Source organism: Caretta caretta, chromosome 1, assembly GCF_965140235.1.
Source record: "Caretta caretta isolate rCarCar2 chromosome 1, rCarCar1.hap1, whole genome shotgun sequence".
Lineage (NCBI taxonomy): Eukaryota > Metazoa > Chordata > Testudines > Cheloniidae > Caretta > Caretta caretta.
This window is the reverse complement of record NC_134206.1, coordinates 233,887,359-233,905,264: the sequence shown is the minus strand read 5'-3', so window position 1 is coordinate 233,905,264 and position 17,906 is coordinate 233,887,359. Positions and strand designations below refer to the sequence as shown.

The following is a 17,906-nucleotide window of genomic DNA, read 5'->3' as shown; positions in this document are numbered from 1 at the left end:
CCATTTTGGCACATATAGCATGCAGAAGCATACTTGTGTCTGCTTCCTCTTGAGTACTGCGCAAGTCTTGGGCTTCTTCAACGCCTCTACCAGTGATGGAAAAAGCCTCCAGCAAGAAGTATCTGTGTTGAACATGCTCCTACAGCCTCAAATGCATTTTGAACCATATAGTCACACAGGAATTTTACAAGTGACTGCTTGTTGGATGCCATGTTTAGAAACTTTTTCCATGCAGGAATAGGGCATCCACCAGTTAGTATTTCTTGCATCCAACTTTAGATCCTGTCCGGTGCCATCTTTCTGCAGGTTTCACAGAGTTACTGTTGTCATATCCATCAAATACTTCAATTACAGAATTAGCTTTGTCAAAACCTTTTAGGACCTGCCTCACATACTCAGCAGCCAATTCATCAAATGTGTGGAATTTGTCTCCAGCCATGATTTGTATGACAGCGATGGTATCTGTGATATACACTGTGGTTTCCTTGTAGCATGCTCCTAGCTCATAGATTCTTTCAGCCTGAGCTTCCAGCTGATGCCCTTGTGACTCTGGCAGACCAGGTGCCAGCTTTTGCCAAGGCTTTAGGCCTCAGCTGAGTACTGATGAATTCATTGCTGGAAACCAGTCTGTTTCACCTGTGTGTTAGTATGGTTAAGATGGGTATTGAACTTATAACAAGATCTTCAGTGTTTAGACTATGTGAAATGTTTGTAAATTGCTGCATGCTTTAATCTTACTTAAATATCACCTTGTAGCCTATGATAAAGATATTATACGTTTTTGCTTTGTAACTGTAAAAATGTTTGCTCTGAAACTATGAACCCAGTCAGGAGGGATCATCTCCTGCCCATCAAGAAGGCTTAATCAGAACTAAATGGGTCATTGTGGGACATCACAATACAAAGACTTTGTAAATTGCCCCCTTCCACCCAGGAAGAGGCTATGTGCAAAAGGGCTTATCCCATCAGTTTGAATTCTGGAAGAAGGAAATAAAAATAGCCAACAAGAAATGTTTTAATCTTTTGCTGTAAGGACTCTCACAGGGTTGCACCTATGAAACAGAGACAGAGATCCCCAGAGTCAACCTGGGTTACCCCTAAAAACATTCAGAGCTGACAGTTTACTACAACTCTGTCACCTTTTGAAACCATAGCCCGTAACTCATTGGTCTATATAAGTTTGCTTGCTTTAACCTTGTAATAATTATCTCACTTCTTTTCTCAGTTAATAAATCTTTAGATAGTTTACTATAGAATTGGCTATAAGCGTTGTCTTTGGTGTGTGCTCTAAGGTACAAACTGATCTGGGGTAAGTGATTGGTCTCTTGGGACTGAGAGCAACCTGAATGTTTTGTGGTCTTTGGTTTATAGCAACCATCTATCATTCAATCCAGCTTGCCCGGGTGGCAAGATACACTGGAATGTCCAAGGGGACTCTGTGACTCCATGGTAAGCTTTAGGAGTTCACACTTGTTACTGAATTGATGAAATCTAATTATAGAAAATATAATCAGTTTGGGGTCTCTGCCCTGCTTCTTGACAGTCTGCCCTGAGGTTGGCACTCACGGTCATGCACTCCAGACAGTGTGACAGCCCTAACTCAGCTTTGTCTGTTCTTCTTGTTCCATCAGCATGGAAGAGGGATATAGGCACAGGTCCCATTGGGAGACCAAGAATATGCATCTTGCTTAGGACAGGGCTCTGCAGAAAATTTCTGGACTGATAGCCGCTGTGATTGCCCTACCAGTGCCAGACTTAAATTTGGTCTTCTTGACCATGTCATCAAATGTTTTGATGCCAGATTTCTTGACTGGACTGAAGAAGCTACATGTGCCATTCGAATCAAGTGCACTTCTCATAAATCTTTCCATTTGTTCTTCACCAACATCTGCTATTTTCAATAGAGACTCTTGTACATCTACTGTTACATGCGGTCCAGTAGATATGTTGATAAGCACCTCTGGGTGCGATTCAGGGTCAAATGGGTTTGTCATATTGTTGCTATTATGGTTGGGAAGAACTGTAAAATGCTCTTCAGTGCAGAGGCAAGGACTTGTTTGTGGACTTTGTCTCACTACTTGTTGTTATGTCACTTCTTTCTGATAATAGCTCATCTTAATTAATTAGCCTCTTACAGTTTGTATGGCAACTTCCACCTTCTCTGTATATATATATATATATTATATCTTCTTACTATATGTTCCATTCTATGCATCCAATGAAGTGGGCTGTAGCCCACGAAAGCTTATGCTCTAATAAATTTGTTAGTCTCTAAGGTGCCACAAGTACTCCTGGTTTTTTTGGAAATAATGGGATCACTGCAGTTTCAACTGAAAAGCTTTTTATTCTCTATGGTTCTCAGCTTTCTATATTTTTCTTCCACAACTTAAACAGCTCAGGGAGCTGCAGTCCATATGTTGCTTTAGGTAAAGAGAGGAAAAATGGTCTAATGAATGGGTTGGGGTCATGAACAGCTCTCAGGGGCTCAGCTCACAACCATATTCCCCTTCTTTATGGCTGGATGGTGGAGGGGTCCCATAAGTTATGGCAGCAGGGGCTTGAAACATTTTTCTCTTACAGGCGGGCATTATGGTATGAAAAAAGTTGAGAACAGAGCTGGTTTAAAAAAAAAGAATTAAACTTATTTTTTGACAAAAAATGGCTTTTCAACAGTAAGGAAATTTTCATGAAAAAGTTTCAATTTTCATTGAAAATGTGGGATTTTTATTGCAGTCCCCTTCCAAAAAAAAATTCAGTTTTCAGTTTCCAAAAAAAAAATGAAAATTGGTTTATTTTTATGAAAACCTGAAACATTCTGATGAAAAAATTTGACAAAAATGAAAAAAAAATCATAAAAAAAAATGGAGGGAAAAAATGTAATTTTTCCACCAGTTCCAGTTGAGAACCTCTGGCTGAGTGATTAAAGCCCAGCACTGGAAATCCTGAATTATTCTTAGCTCTGCCACTGATGTGTGGCTTTTGACAAATTATTAAAAACAACATTTTCAGATGTAGCCACTGATTTTGTTTTCCTCAAATTTTAGCTGTCCAATTTAAGACGCCTTAGGTACTATAAGTTGGGGACCCACAACTCGAGGTGCCTCAAATCAATGGCCAGTTTGCTGGAGGTAAAATGCTTCTGTGCTTCTGTATCTCAAAATGGGAATAACAGTGCAGAATACTACATTACTGGGACATGATTCATTAATGTGGAGGGTGGGATGGGAAAAAGGGAGACAAAGGGCCTGATTTAGCATGCCGCTGTACTAGTTTTAGCCTGGAGAAACTCCATTGAAATCAGGCCCACTGTGGTAAATCGGGCCCAAAGCTTCTACAAACATATCAAAACCGTATCCAACAGCGTAACAATTACCAGACAAATTGTGTTTGAGGTCTTTTCCCCTTCTCATTATGTGATGCAGATAACCAACTATTTGAACTGGGTTGTAAGAAATTTAGCTGACTTGGAGGTGCAGATGGGTGCAGTGAAAAAAGTGAACAGTTTCCTGACCATGGAGTCTGAGAACTATGAAGGCACTATGGGTATTGTACTATAATCCTTTTTATTTTCTGCAGGTACCATAAAAGCAAGCACATTTCATTTCTTCCATTCACGATCATGCAAAAAACACAGAGACCTTGGGCCAAATTCTGTTCTCATTTACATACAGAGGCAGATTAGGGGTTTGTGGGTCCCTGGCCCAGAGTAAGTGGGGGCTTCTCCCCAACGTGTCCACCTGCATCACCCCCCTCCATCCTGCCCCGGTGCTCCTGATGGGGAAATGGGGCCTTCCCCTGCTCCCCAGGAGGAGCGTGAGGCAGATGGAGCAGAACAAGCCCCCACATCCCTATCCGACTCCCTGGCAGGAGTGCTGGGTGGTTGGAGCGGGTCAGGGAGCAAGGGCGCCTCAATTGTCCTGGGCCTCTGAGCACAGGCCCCGTTGGCCCAGTGGCTGATCCACCACTGTTTACCTGCGTGTACACTCAATGACATCGAGAGTACCGCACAAGCAAACCCACTCATCCTGTGTGTCAAGATCAGGAAGCTCAGTGCTAATGTTTCTGTGCTGCAGTTTTCAGCACTAGCGGAGGGCACAGTCTCAGCAGGTGCCATCCTCCCTAGCTCCTTTGGAACAGAACAAAGAAAGGATTCCAAATGTGCTTACAAATGGATGCATGGTAAAGGGGAAAGCGCAATGAGCGTGACTCAAAGATAGCATTTGCCTTTGTCTACTACAAATATTTCAGACCCTTCTCAAGTCCCGAAAGACTGGCCACAAGAGGGGGAAATCAAGATTGAAGATTTGTGTGTCCGGTATGAGAATAACCTGAAGCCTGTTCTGAAGCATGTCAAGGCTTACATCAAACCAGGTCAGAAGGTAATGTGCCATCCTCACTTCAGGCTGATACCTTTATAGCAGCTTCTGTCATTTGTGGAAACGAGGACTCCCCACTAATGATGGCTCATTAGTAAGAACAGCATCTAAAATACTTGAATGTATAGCTGTGCAAACAGAGCCAACATTTTTAGCTGCACCCAAAGGATGGCCTTGTGGCGAAAGCAAAGGGCTAAGTTGGGAACCTGTGTATTTCCACCTTCATCACAGATTTCTTGTGTGGCTCTGGGCAAGTCATTTAACAGCTCTGTACTACATTCTATCTGTAAAATGAGGATGAGTTAGACCTGGTCTACACTCGGGGGGGGTGGGGGGAGGGGATTGATCTAAGTTATGCAACTTCAGCTACGTGAATAGCGTAGCTGAAGTTGACGTACTTAGATCTACTTACCGCAGTGTCTTCACTACAGTAAGTTGACGGCTGACACTCTCTCGCCTGCGCCTCTCGCCCTGGTGGAGTACCAGAGTCGATGGGAGAGCACTTGGTGGTCGATTTATCACGTCTAGACTAGACACGATAAATTGACCCCCGCTGGATCAATCGCTGCCCATCGATCCAGCAGGTAATGTAGACAAGCCCTTAGACTTACCTACCTTGCAAATGTTAATATTCATGATCATTTGTAAAGCACTTGGAAATCCTGAAGTGGAAGGTGTTATAGAAATACCATTATATGGTATTATAATGCCATATAATATATTAAAAACTATTAATTATATTATAATAATCATTATTATAAATGCTAGAAGCATTGTCAGCAGCAATTATTGTGATATTAGATATTTCACTTTTATATTGGCTATAAAATATTTGATACTGCCTTTTTCAATTGCCTTTGATGGGGAGAAGAGGAGTCCCTCGGGCCCTGATGCAGCAAGGAACTGAAGCATGTTTCTAAATTTAAGCACATGAGTAGTCAATGGGACTACTCGCATGCATAATGCTAAATCAAGGCCTTGCTGGGCAGGCTAACCTGTATGTGTGGGAACAAGAATCACCATGGCCAAGCATCTGATCCGATTTACACCCTGAGCTCTCAGTACGTTGCTCATATCTAGCACCTTAAACCCATGGTTCTTAAACCATACATTAACTTCTGATGTCCCCTTAAGAAATGCACTGGTGAGCAGAGGGTGAGACCATGGTTACATACATGTCCCCCTCACCACTGGATCTGTTAGCAATGTAGGCAATCACAACTATCCCATCATTGTGCTCCCCAGCATCAGTAGCAGCCCTCATACAAATGCTCCTTGTGGGAGTGCACATTGTGGAATCCTCTCCCAACTCCTGTGCAGCCATATGTTTATCCCTTAGCTTTTAAGTTGGTTTGGGGTTTTTATCAATATGGATTAAATTTCAAATTTCCTTACTGGGTCTGTGAGTTTTGCTCACAATTCCCTTCTCCCCAAGATCGACTTCAGAACAAAACAATTTCCTTTGCTTTGCAGGTTGGGATCTGTGGTCGCACTGGCAGCGGAAAATCATCATTGTCTTTGGCTTTCTTCAGAATGGTAGACATATTTGATGGTTAGTTGCTTAGGATCCCCATTAGCATGTATTATATCTGTGAAACTGCTACCCCATTCCCTACTCCAGTTCTTCAGAAGCAAGCAAGCAGATTTAAGGCTTATGTCTAGGCTTTCTGTCCTCTCAAAACACTTGTTTTGGATCAGGTGTATTACACCCAATCCTTCAAAGTCCAGAGCACCTCTTGGCAGCAGCATTCAGTTCTGCAGAAAGTGCTCAGCTCATCATAGGATCTGGTACTAAGTCCCTATTTTATGATCTGAAAGAATAATGTACTGTGTCTAGATGGGAAGAGAAAATATGTAACTCTCTGGTGCCTATAGATTTTTCCCCACAAAATAGACATCTGCCATAACTGAACGTGGTTCCATGTGAGTAAAATAGAAACAGGTGCTCAATAAATGCAGTTCCTTGATATTTTTCTTTTATTGTGGTTCCCCACTGTTACAATAGAAGCTGTCTAAGGATTCCAATGATTTTGGAGGCCCCTGCAGTGCTCTTATTCCGAAGGCATTCCATCATTTCCACCCAGAACTGATTATATATCTGGAATGTCTGCCTGTGAAATCCAATCAGATACGGGAGGATAAATACATCAGATGCTCTTAGTTTAATTCATTGGTTTATGTCCATCTTTTCCTCTCCATCTCTCATATATCTCCTTTCTATCTGTCTGTCTCTCTTATTTCTCCACTCTTCCTGTATCTCTGATTTTTCTTTCTTTGGAAAGCATTGACTTTCTTCTCATATTTGCTCGATTCTTTCATAGTCTCCCTTTAACTCTCTATTGTCCATCTCTCTTCCTCTCTCCCATGTTAGACTGTCTCTGGTCCCTTTGCTCCCATCTCTTCTGCTCTCTGTCTGAAATCCAGGCCTCATTAAACTCATTGACAAAGCTCCCATTGACTTCAGTGGAGCCAGGATTTCATCCTCTGTGTCCATCTTGCTTCCTCATTCCGTTAGTTCTTTGCACTCACCTGTATTCCATGGTATTCCCCACCAAGGATCCCCAGCTTTCTGTTCCTCTTTGGGAGCTCACATCTTTTACTTTTTTTTTCACCCACCCTCTCTCTTTTCCTTGGCATCCTGCCCTAATGTCCCCTTCTTCCTCTCCCTATTTCCCATATTTCCTCTCTGCTCTTCCCTGCCTGTCCCACTCAGGCTTGTCTACACTACAGGGGTAAGTCGACTTAAGTTACACTACTCCAGCTATGTTATTCACATAGCTTAGGTCGACTTACTGCGGTGTCTACACCGCGCTGGGTCAACAGAAGACACTCTCCCATCGACTTACCTTACCCTTCGTGTTCCGGTGGAGTACCAGAGAGTGCTCTGCAGTCGATTTAGTGGGGCTTCACTAGACATACTAAATCGACCCCCGCTGCATCAATCGCAGCAGCGTTGATCCTGGTAGTGTAGACATGGCCTCAGGCATCCCCATTTCCTCTGTTCTCTTCCCAGACCTCCCCAGATCATCCTGGTTTCCCCTCAAGATTATGTTCCTCCACTCACCAGTAAAGCCAAATCCTCTTTCGCCCCCACCCCAAGGTCCTGTCTCCTCCTTCCCAGACTCCCCGCTTTGCATGTGGGGAGGCAGAAGTAGTTAAGTTTATGCTGCCACAGCTGAAGGCCAGTGATCTAATTTTGCCTGAGTGAAAATGTAAGATAATCATATTTTAAACAGTATGGAAGAAATCCTGGCCCCATTGAACTTCAGGCATGTGGGTGATCCCACTGCAGTCAAGTTAAGCATGTGCTTATCTGCTTCTCTGGGTCAGGGCCAGAGCACTCAGCACCTTGCAGGATACAGCCTTGTATGGTTTACAAACTACAAGATGATGAAAACTGACAATGACAGATGGGCCGCTTGGAATTGCCATTCCTTTGTCATGGCCTGGGTGAGATCTGGGTTTAATCATTATTCGCAATAGGGCTAGCAAGTTCAGTTTAGGCACATCCTCATGTTGGGAGCAGCACGGAGCTACACAGGAGCTCCAGGAGAAATTGTGCCGCACAGAGGCAGTGTCCCTGCTGGGGCTTCCCAGTGCAAATGTGGACTGAGCCTGATGGCTACATCCCTCATCTTAGTCCCTTCTATACACCTGCCCACCACAGTTCCTGTGCTCTGGGAAGCTCAGCAGTTGCACTTGTACCTGGCTCCTGTGCATAGTCTTAAGGGGAGAGACTTCTTGTGCTCTTCTCATCCTTTCCTACTGGCAGAGCAGCTGGTCACAATCTGGCCTGTAATTTTTTTTTCTCTAAATGCCAAATGTTGCCACACCTCACACACCACATGGCAATTTTCCAGGTGAAACCCACACACTCACTGACTTGATGTGGTGATGAAATCTCCTTTACGTTAGTGAGTATTCCAGCTGTTACATGCAGCTTCCTTTATTGGAAGGACTTACTGGGGCTGCAGGGTGATTAATGCAATTGTTCCCATTACTCTTATGGTAGCTGAACAATATGCATTGTAATTAATCTCTTACCCTATCCTTAGAGGACACTGATCTATGGAAACTGACACTAATGGGATTAAAATGCCTGAAAACTGGACATGTTCTTCATTTACTCAGCCACCTCTTGTGAAAAAGTCACTCAATTTAGATAAATCTTTCTAAAGTTCTCGGTGTGCTTTGATATTTCATGTTATGGCTACTTGAATGCACTGCGCAAAATAAACTGGCATAAATTTGAAACAAAGGACCCAATCCTACTCAGACTGAAGTCAGTGGGCCCAGAAGAGGCCAAAATATGACAACTACATTAGCTGCTTTTGTTCTCTCTTCCTCTATTTGGCTGCAGATCCGAGGGTGCTCACAGTAAATTATCCTTTTAATGGCATCATCAGCATGGAAGCAAAGTGTGTCCTTTAAGGGAAGAAGAAGAAAAAAGAAAAGAAGAAGAAAGAAAGAGAGAGAGAGAGAAAGAGAGAGCGAGAGAGAGAGAGAGAGAGAGAGAGAGAGAGAGAGAACAGTGTTTGGGCATCAATACTCCTGTTTTCCTCTGGGTTGTGTTATATATGAGCACCTTCCACATGTTTATAGAGCCATAAACAGCTGAAGGAATGCAGTCAGTCTCAGACAGTTATGTTTAATCTTTCCATATGCTTCTTACAAATAGTATGATGCTTGTGATGTCCTCACTCTGTGTGTCATTTCAAACAGGGAAGATTGTGATTGATGGAATAGACATTTGTAAACTGCCCTTGCACACCCTCCGTTCCAGACTCTCAATTATTCTCCAAGACCCCATACTGTTCAGTGGTTCCATTCGGTAGGTATCCATTCTCACTGTATGACCTTTAGGGTTGCTTGGGAGAGGGTACCACAGAAGTAGCTATGGGATGCGGTGATATGCAAGGACGGGGACCTTAAATTCCTATTACTGGTTCCACAACCTTTTCAGAGAGCTCAAGTAACATAATGCCACAATGTGTCCTGGGAATAGGCCAGGATGCTAGCATATAACAATAATTTCTGGATCTTTGTCACTTTTTCCCCTGCAGCTTTAATTTGGATCCAGAGTGCAAATGCACTGACGATAGGCTTTGGGAAGCTCTGGAGATTGCTCAGCTGAAGAACATGGTCAAATCATTGCCAGGAGGTCTTGGTATGTTTGAACAAGGCCAAGTACCCATGAATCCTTAAAAAAGAGCCATATCCATATATAGCTACGAAGAAACAGTTTGACTTTTCAATGTCTCTCTGTAGGACAAGGGGAGCGTACTGTACAGTGCATTCTATACTTCGAGCCTCCCTGTAATGGAGGCAGGCACTTGGGCCCAGATTGTAAGATGTGTTTAGATGCTTAACATTAGATACCTACCTACCTTTCAGGATCTGGGCCCTGATGAATATTCCAACAGTATACCAGAGATAATGTACATGCTATGCTGCTGAATGATGTTTTAGCTTTCTACTTAATTCAGGGAAATATTGATGTGGCACATCAACAGGTGGGGTGGGGGGACTAATTGTCAAAGGGTTAAAAGCTTTTAGTCTTGCAGCAGCAACTCTCTGATTGCCAAATGAAGCTCCAACAGCTGCATCTCCTAATTATGTCACTGATCGAGCATTTCCCTTTGCATTCCAGGTCTGGTTCATGAAGGAAAACCAATTATACACAGTCCATATTATGAAAACATAACACTAGGCCTTCCTAAACACGTTAACTCCTTACTCCATGATCATGTGAGATGGTCTATTGTCCTCATGATGATGGTCCCAACAGCTGCGTTCAGTTTCCTCCATATCATTGCATTCCAACACTCATCAGAGATGATATTCTGTGTACTTTTCAGGGGTATTACTGATGTTTGAACAGCTCTTACATGGAGATTTTATGGTGTAAATTGAAAGTCATTTGTGATATTGATTTGCTCTTTCATTTGTATGGGCAATTGCATAAAACAAGACAACAGCATTTAGATGGCATAATCCTTAAAACTAACTATGTTACAGATGCGGTAGTAACAGAAGGGGGAGAGAATTTCAGTGTGGGGCAGAGACAGCTCTTCTGTCTGGCCAGAGCCTTTGTTCGCAAGAGCAGCATTCTCATCATGGATGAAGCCACAGCTTCTATTGACATGGCCACAGTGAGTATATCAGTTACATTGCTGGTAGTTGCTTTGCCTTTTAAGAGGCAAAAACACATTGGAAGTTGAGGCCAAGAAGTTGGTGCTGTCTTCCCTAGCTGTCATTCATGACACCTAGGCGGGGGAGACTGATAACTTGTTTTTTTAATCTTTCAGTTATTTTTCAGTTCTTTTGGTTTTAATTTTGATTTCTGTGGTGAGGGGAGAAGGGTTAAAGAAGAATCCTGCTACCAAGCTGTGTTGCATCACATCAGTGAGCGTCTACCACACAGATAGAATGCAATATACTGTATGGTCCTGAGTCTTTGATGGTGAAGGGCACATAATGAGTAATAGAACTGAATAACTGTTTAAACTTTTTCTGGACAGGAAAACATTTTGCAGAAGGTTGTGATGACTGCCTTTGTGGACCGCACAGTTGTAACGATAGCAGTAAGTATCGACTCCAGCAGATGCCCCTCCCTCCTTTCCTCATATTTGCTTTTCACCAATTAATTATTGCTATGAAAATAGAACTAAGACACAGGCTCAAACCTGCATCTAGTTCCATAGTTTTGCAAATAGTTTCTATCTGTAAGGTGTGCCAAGTGAAAACCCTCAGATCTGAACAACCAGAACTTTACAGTGGAGTTTGGCATCGGAATCTGGATCCCATTACAAATTTTCCCATTCAGCTTAATCTCGCTATTCAGCTCAAATTAAAACACTGGATTCTACCACCACCAAAGTTTGGGGCTAGTTCAAAATCCGAATTTGAAATTTGCTGCTTAGACCCATCGCTAGTTTCTACAACTGTAACATGAACTGTGACTTTAAAAGCTTTTCAGTGTAGTGTCTCAAATTGGATTATTCTCTTCCCATACACCTTTGTTTTATTATCGTGGTTTTAAAAATTGAAGAGGTGGAAAATATTCAAATCTCAACAACAACCAAGAAAATGTTTTCAGCTAATTGTTTGTAACTTCTCCCCTTGTTTTTCAATCAGCTCTAGGTGCCAATGGATAGGCCAGGGATTCTGTACATATGTAAGACCACTGCCATTGCAGGAGCCTCAGGCACTGTTGTACCTTGATCCCTCCTGTGACTCTTCTGGGCTGTAATACTTTGGTCTAATTCTGGTTGTTGGGCTTTGTGTGGAGGTGGCAGGGTAGTGTTTAGTGCCCTGGGATGAAAAGAAAGTCAGACTATGGGCATGTCTGTACACACACACTTTCCGTGCAGCAATCTAGGGTATAAATCTACAGCGCGCCAGTGTGCCATTGTAACGGGGGTTTGGAAGGCCAGACAGCCTAGTGGTTGGAGTACTGGACTTCCAGCACTCTCCTTCTGTGATCAAGGTGCCTCAGTCTTTAAGGTAGGACAGGGTAGGGAGACCTGGGCCCTTCCGCTTCTCTGGGTCCCAGCCAAGGGCCCTGTGTAAATCAACCCCTAAGTCGGGGCTCTCCCAGTGGGGAGTCTGCATCCACTGCCCTGGGCTACTTCCTACTGTTGCCCCTTGCGTGTGGTGCAGGGCCCCATAGTCTAAGTTGCAGTAGTGGCTTATCTCTAGTAGTTCCCCTTCATGGACCCTGGGCAGAGTCCTGCTGCGGTCCCAGGTTCCTCTGGGAGGGGCAGCCATAAGTTTGGCGGGGTCGGAACCCCCACAAGGTCTCCGCACTTTGGTCACCCAGTTCCTCTCAGGCCAGGTGCTCCTAGGCCTCTTTCTCCCTCTCCTTTGGCCAGGAAGACGGAGCTTGGTTCCTGGTGGCTGCCTTGGCTGGCAAGCTAGTGATCCTTCCCTTAAGGCAGGGAGGCAGCCAGCTCCTGCCTCTTCACCAGTCAGCCCCAAACTGAGTCAGGCTCCCTCCTTTTCTCCCCACTCCAGGTCTGGCATTGGCCCAAAGGCTCTCTTTAACCCTTTCCATGCTGGTGGGTGGTTTCTCTGCTTCATCACAGCCATGCACTAACTGTCCATGTGGAACCTGTTGATGAGCACTAAACATTCCCTAGTTCGCTTTGACATACTGTCATAAACCCCAGTACATTAGTGCTCACTAGGGAACATATAGTGTGCAGCAGCAGAGCCCACATGGACAGTTAGCGTGTGATACGCTGCAATGCTATAGATTTACACCTCAGTTTGTCATACATTAAGTGGTTGTGTAGACATGCCCTGCGTGATCTGGTGCTTCCTTTTGGCCATAAACTCTATGACTCCAAAATATATATATATATTAAAGTAATTCAACCCTGAGATGTGTTTAGTTGGCAGTCAGATGTTTTGTGTGTGAAATAAATTTTTGCTTCAACAGCTGTTTCACTTGCTTTTTCGGGGGTGTGATCGAGTGGTTAGCCCGTGAGATTGGAGTCATCTCTACTGGGTTCTGTTTCCAGCTGTAGCAGTGACTCATTGTGATATCGTAGGAAAATCACTTAATCTAGCTCATGTATAACGGGCTTTAAGAACCTCAGATCCATAAAAGCATAACACACCAGTAACAAACAAATTCCCATTCATAAAACTGTCATTCCAATTCATGTCTGATTTATACTGTTTCTCTCACTAAAATATCACTTGTCTATGGCCTTCTGTTTTCCACATCGCTGTTTGAAGAAAAATAGCATTTGCTTATTTGGCTTTCCTGTTCTTCACAAAGCATTTTCCTTCCGTTGGCTTCACGTTCTTTCTTCCTTTGTGGCTGATCCTTCCTCCTATTTTTTCTCCCCACCTACCTGTTCTTCTTTTCAGCACCGAGTGTCTCAGATCTTGGATGGAGACATTGTGTTAGTCCTTTCCGATGGTGTTCTAGCTGAGTGTGATACTGCTTCAAACTTGCTCCTCAAAGAGGATGGCCTGTTCACCACTTTGGTGAAGACTAACAAGTAGACTCTCTCAGTCCACACTGCTCGCAAGACTTCTGGCTCTCTGGTAGTTACCGTTAGCTCTTTAATTATCTTAGCTCTGCTATCATTCTGCTGCTCTGAGATGACAGGTACAAAAGGCCATTTGCTGCATTCTGGTACTTTCAAATGGTGTTTGTGTTTTTTAAGTCCAAAATCCTGCTTGAGTGAAGGCACTAATTATCTTTAATAGAGTAATCAGTCTAATACCATAGTAATACAAATTATAATTAACTACTTAATAAATAATTGCTTTTGAAAATAATATCTGAAATGAGTTGCATATGTCTGTCCAGATCTGGGTGGACATGAGTCCACATCATAAATGACACTTTAGTTGGTAGTTTCAGAAGAGAGACCAAGGACTGAATTAGTCTGGAAACTGAACTACGATCTCACCCCTAAGTATGCCCTTCCAGAGTGGGGTTGAACTATACTGGTAGGACAGCATGGGGAAGAACTTGCACTACCATTTTGAGTGTGCTATGGTTAAATGGCAGAGTTCATTCATTCTCCAGGATTGTCACTCATGCACCAGTGCTAAATTCACAAAAACAAAACAAAAACAGGCATTTAAAGTAATGAAGCATAAACTCTTTGTTCCTTTAATGCAACTGTTGCCGCTTGGACTTGGCGCAGGACACATGATTCATCCCAAGTGTAAGCAAGCTGTTCCCTTAGAAACGGCCAGATGACACACATTAGTGGTATAAGCCAGTGGCTCTCAACCTTTCAAGACAACTGTACCCCTTTCAGGAGTCTGATTTGTCTTGTGTACCCCCAAGTTACACCTCACTTAAAAACTACTTGCTTACAAAATCAGACAAAGAAATACAAAAGTGCCCCAGCACACTATTACTGAAACATTGCTGACTTTCTCATTTTATACTATATAATTATAATAAATCAATTGGAATGTAAATATTATACTTAGATTTCAATGGATAGTATATAGAGCAATATAAATAAGTCATTGTCTGTATGAAATTTTAATTTGTATTGACTTCGCTAGTGCTTTTTATGTAGCCTGTTGTAAAACTAGGCAAATATCTAAATGAGTTGATGTACCTCCTGGCAGATCTCTGCGTACCCCTGGTTGAGACCCACTGGTGTAAGATTCAGCCTTGCCTGAAATGACAAGTCCAAATCACACCAGCATCAACCCATCCCTCAACCCTCTCTGGCACAAAAATTGGATTCCATGCTGTGTGTGTGGTTTTAATACAAACATCAAACTCAAAGCCTCATCTAATCTGCATGATCACAGAAAAAACAAATGGTACTTTCTATGAGTACAATTTGTCTGTGTCCTTGATCAAGGCATCCCAAAGAGGCAAGAGTATATCAGTGATCATGTACCTATATATAGCAGGGCTTATTCCTGGAACCACATCCATGAGTTTAGTTCCAAATGGCCAGTTCCATAGAGCCCAATCATGGAGGGTGCTGAGAATTTCCTGAGTCAATGAGCATTGAGTATATTCCAAACCCCTCCGGAGCTGTTCAACACCATGCACCATAGGGCTCAATCTTGCAGACACTCATGAACATGCTTAGCTTTACACATCTGAGTACTCCTATTGAGGTCAAAGGGGCATCTCACATACAGAAAGTTAAGCATCTGCATATGTATTTCCTTTGAGATCCCTTGGGATTAAAATTGCTGAATAGGGCCTTATCCAAAACCTACAGAAGACAATAGAACTCCTACCGTTGACTTTAATGGGCATTGGATCAGGTCTTACATGAAAGTTATTATTGTAATGAGAATTTCTGTATGCTTTTGTTTTACCACAGCATCGGGTTCACACTATTTTGACTGCTGACCTGGTCATTGTGATGAAACGAGGGAATATTTTGGAGAATGACACACCAGAGAACCTGCTGTCTCGAGAAGACGGCATCTTTGCTTCTTTCGTCCGGGCTGACATGTGAAGGGTCACTAAATCGCATGCTGTATTTTTAATAGCTAATTTTTAAACAAATGAAATCCAAATATTTTCTATTCAATGTAGCATCACATTAGCCTTTTCAAAGGTTTTTTTTCTTCATGTGTCTATCTTTAAATAATAAAACCCATTGCAATCCATGTATGCCTCAAAGCAATAAAAGTGTCACTGTACCAAATGCCATTAAACTTCCCCCACACACATTTGCAACAATTTGATTTCTTGGGAGTTTGGCATTTTCCTTGGGAGTCATCGATTGCATTTTTCTTCCTTGTAATGAGCAAAAGCATTTGCTGCTTTTAGGAATGGCATGTGTTACATTCGAACCAGTGATCACATGCTTTAATTTATCATGAGAGCTACAGGGCCCCCAGGGTATCCTCCCCGAGGAAAAAAATAACTACATGACATTTGGTGTGATCTGATGCATTCCACAGACAAGCTTTGCCTGCCAAAATATCTTTGGAAGCCAAGGATAAAAATCTTCCCTTGAAAGCATAATGTCGCAGCATCCAAAAAGGGAAAGCCTCCTCTCCTCCACTTTAATTCACATGAGCTAGTTAGAACAATGCTGTCTTTTAAATGCTGCGGTGGTTACCATGCACAAACCTATCCAAGATACTTAGCCTGTAGCAAGCTTCCCTCGTGTTACAATAGCTCTCACTCTCTTCCCTATGCACATGCGTTTTTTTCATTACAGGGTGGTGTACTCTCAGGATGAGGCAGGAATCTGCTCTTCCTAATGGCAATGGCAAAACAATGTCAAATGGAAGAGCTGGGATGTTATAAAGTAAAAATGAAGCTCAGTATTTTCAAAGCCTCATGTTAGGTTCCTAAATCCATGTTTGTTCTATGGACTCTTGAAAGTCAAAAGGCCAAACTCATCCCTGGTATAATTATATTGGCTTCAGTAGGGTTGCACTTGGGATGAATTTCATTCAGTATGTTAAAGACTCTATTTTAAGGGAACTATGGACTTGGAAGCCTGGCTGAAGTATTCCAGTTAATATGTAAGGCCTGACCTTGCAATTAGACAATCATTAGGAGCTATTCATAAACCTGAACCTTCTTGTGGTATTCTCTTATCATGGCCCTGTGACGGGTTGGGTCACAGAAATCCCTCAAGACTGTCACTAGATGTGCTGGGATATCACTGAGAATAAACCCCCTACCAGAAAAGGCTTCCCTCCGCTCCCGTCTTGCTGACCTAGACACACCAGTCAGCTCCAGGATAGACCAAGAGGCTGGGCCATGCCCCCCTGCAGTTCACAGAAACTAAGATTCACTTAGCCCAGGGGCTTCTCAGTTAACAGGGACTTTCCCAGCACCCAGTATTCAGTCTTTCTGGGAGCCTAAACCCCAAATAAATCAGTTTTACTCTGTATAAAGCTTATACAGGATAAACTCATAAATTGTCCGCCCTCTATAATACTGAGAGATATACACAGCTGTTTGCTCCCCCACGTATTAATCACTTACTCTGAGTTAATTAATAAACAAAACTGATTTTATTAAGTATAAAAAGTAGGATTTAAGTTGTTCCAGGTAATAACACAGAACAAAGTAAGTTACCAAGCAAAATAAAGCAAAACACACAAGTCTAAATCTGATACATTGAGCAACTGCATACAGGTAAATCTCACCGTTAGAGATGTTCCAATAAGCTTCTTTTACAGACTGGACTCCTTCCTAGTCTGGGTCCAGCAATCACTCACAGCCCCCTAGTTACTGTCTTTGTTCCAGTTTCTTTCAGGCATCTCTTGGGGGTGGAGAAGCCATCTATTAAGCCAGCTGAAGACAAAATGGAGGGGTTTCCAGGACCTTTTATATTATTTCTCTTGTGGGCGGAAACCCCTTTGTTCTCCTGTGCAAAATCACAGCAACAAGATGGAGTTTGTAACCACCTGGGCAAGTCACATGTTCATGAATGATTCCGATTTTTGCAGGCCGATGCCATTGTTTACATGTTAGTTTGAACGTTCCCGGGAAAGCTCTCCCAAAGATCTTCAGTTAAGTGTTTCTTGATTGGGCACTTACTGAGAATAGTCCTTTCTAAAGAAGCTGACCAAATGCTTCACTGAGGCTACTTAGAATCAAACAAATACATAGCCAATATTCATAACTTCAAATACAAAAATGATAGCATAATTATAATAACCAGCAAACTACAACCTTTCCATAGACTCCCCACTTGACCTCCTCTGTACAAGACCTGGTGTAACCATAGGACCCTGGTTGCAACCATGATCTATATGGTCACCGTTCATGTCAATAACATCACAGACCCCCCCCAATACTCTTCACAGTTCTACAGCATTTCTTAATCAAACCCTGAGCCCAGGGACATGATTTTCAAAGCAGTCTAGAGGATTTTGATACATCTTAATTAAAGATATGTGTCTAAATTCCTTATGTGCCTTTAAAAATCTCAACTGGAGATCTCTCTACACCTGACTAATATTTAGGACTAGATTCTGTACTTCTATTTGTGCACATAAATCCCACTGTACTGATGGAAATTTTTCATACATACGTCCAAAGGCAGAATC

The 17,906-nt window shown here is 42.6% G+C and overlaps 1 protein-coding gene across 9 annotated transcripts in view; it reads left to right on the top strand.

Moving 5' to 3' along the window:
* The window catches only part of ABCC9 (ATP binding cassette subfamily C member 9), a 129,419-nt gene extending 113,861 nt beyond the window's left edge, over positions 1–15,558 (top strand). For 7 of the 9 annotated variants that reach the window (XM_075121693.1, XM_075121699.1, XM_075121697.1 and 4 more), the window contains 9 exons: positions 3,423–3,543; positions 4,249–4,379; positions 5,850–5,928; positions 9,099–9,207; positions 9,440–9,543; positions 10,395–10,528; positions 10,898–10,960; positions 13,257–13,436; positions 15,206–15,344. In XM_075121693.1, coding sequence (XP_074977794.1) covers positions 3,423–3,543; positions 4,249–4,379; positions 5,850–5,928; positions 9,099–9,207; positions 9,440–9,543; positions 10,395–10,528; positions 10,898–10,960; positions 13,257–13,394 — 879 coding nt within the window. In that variant the 3' untranslated portion in view covers positions 13,395–13,436; positions 15,206–15,344. Of the gene's footprint in view, positions 1–3,422; positions 3,544–4,248; positions 4,380–5,849; positions 5,929–9,098; positions 9,208–9,439; positions 9,544–10,394; positions 10,529–10,897; positions 10,961–13,256; positions 13,437–15,205 lie in introns of all 9 variants that reach the window. The other 2 variants (XM_075121710.1, XM_048826528.2) reach the window with 1 other exon arrangement.
* Positions 15,559–17,906: the final 2,348 nt, after the last annotated feature.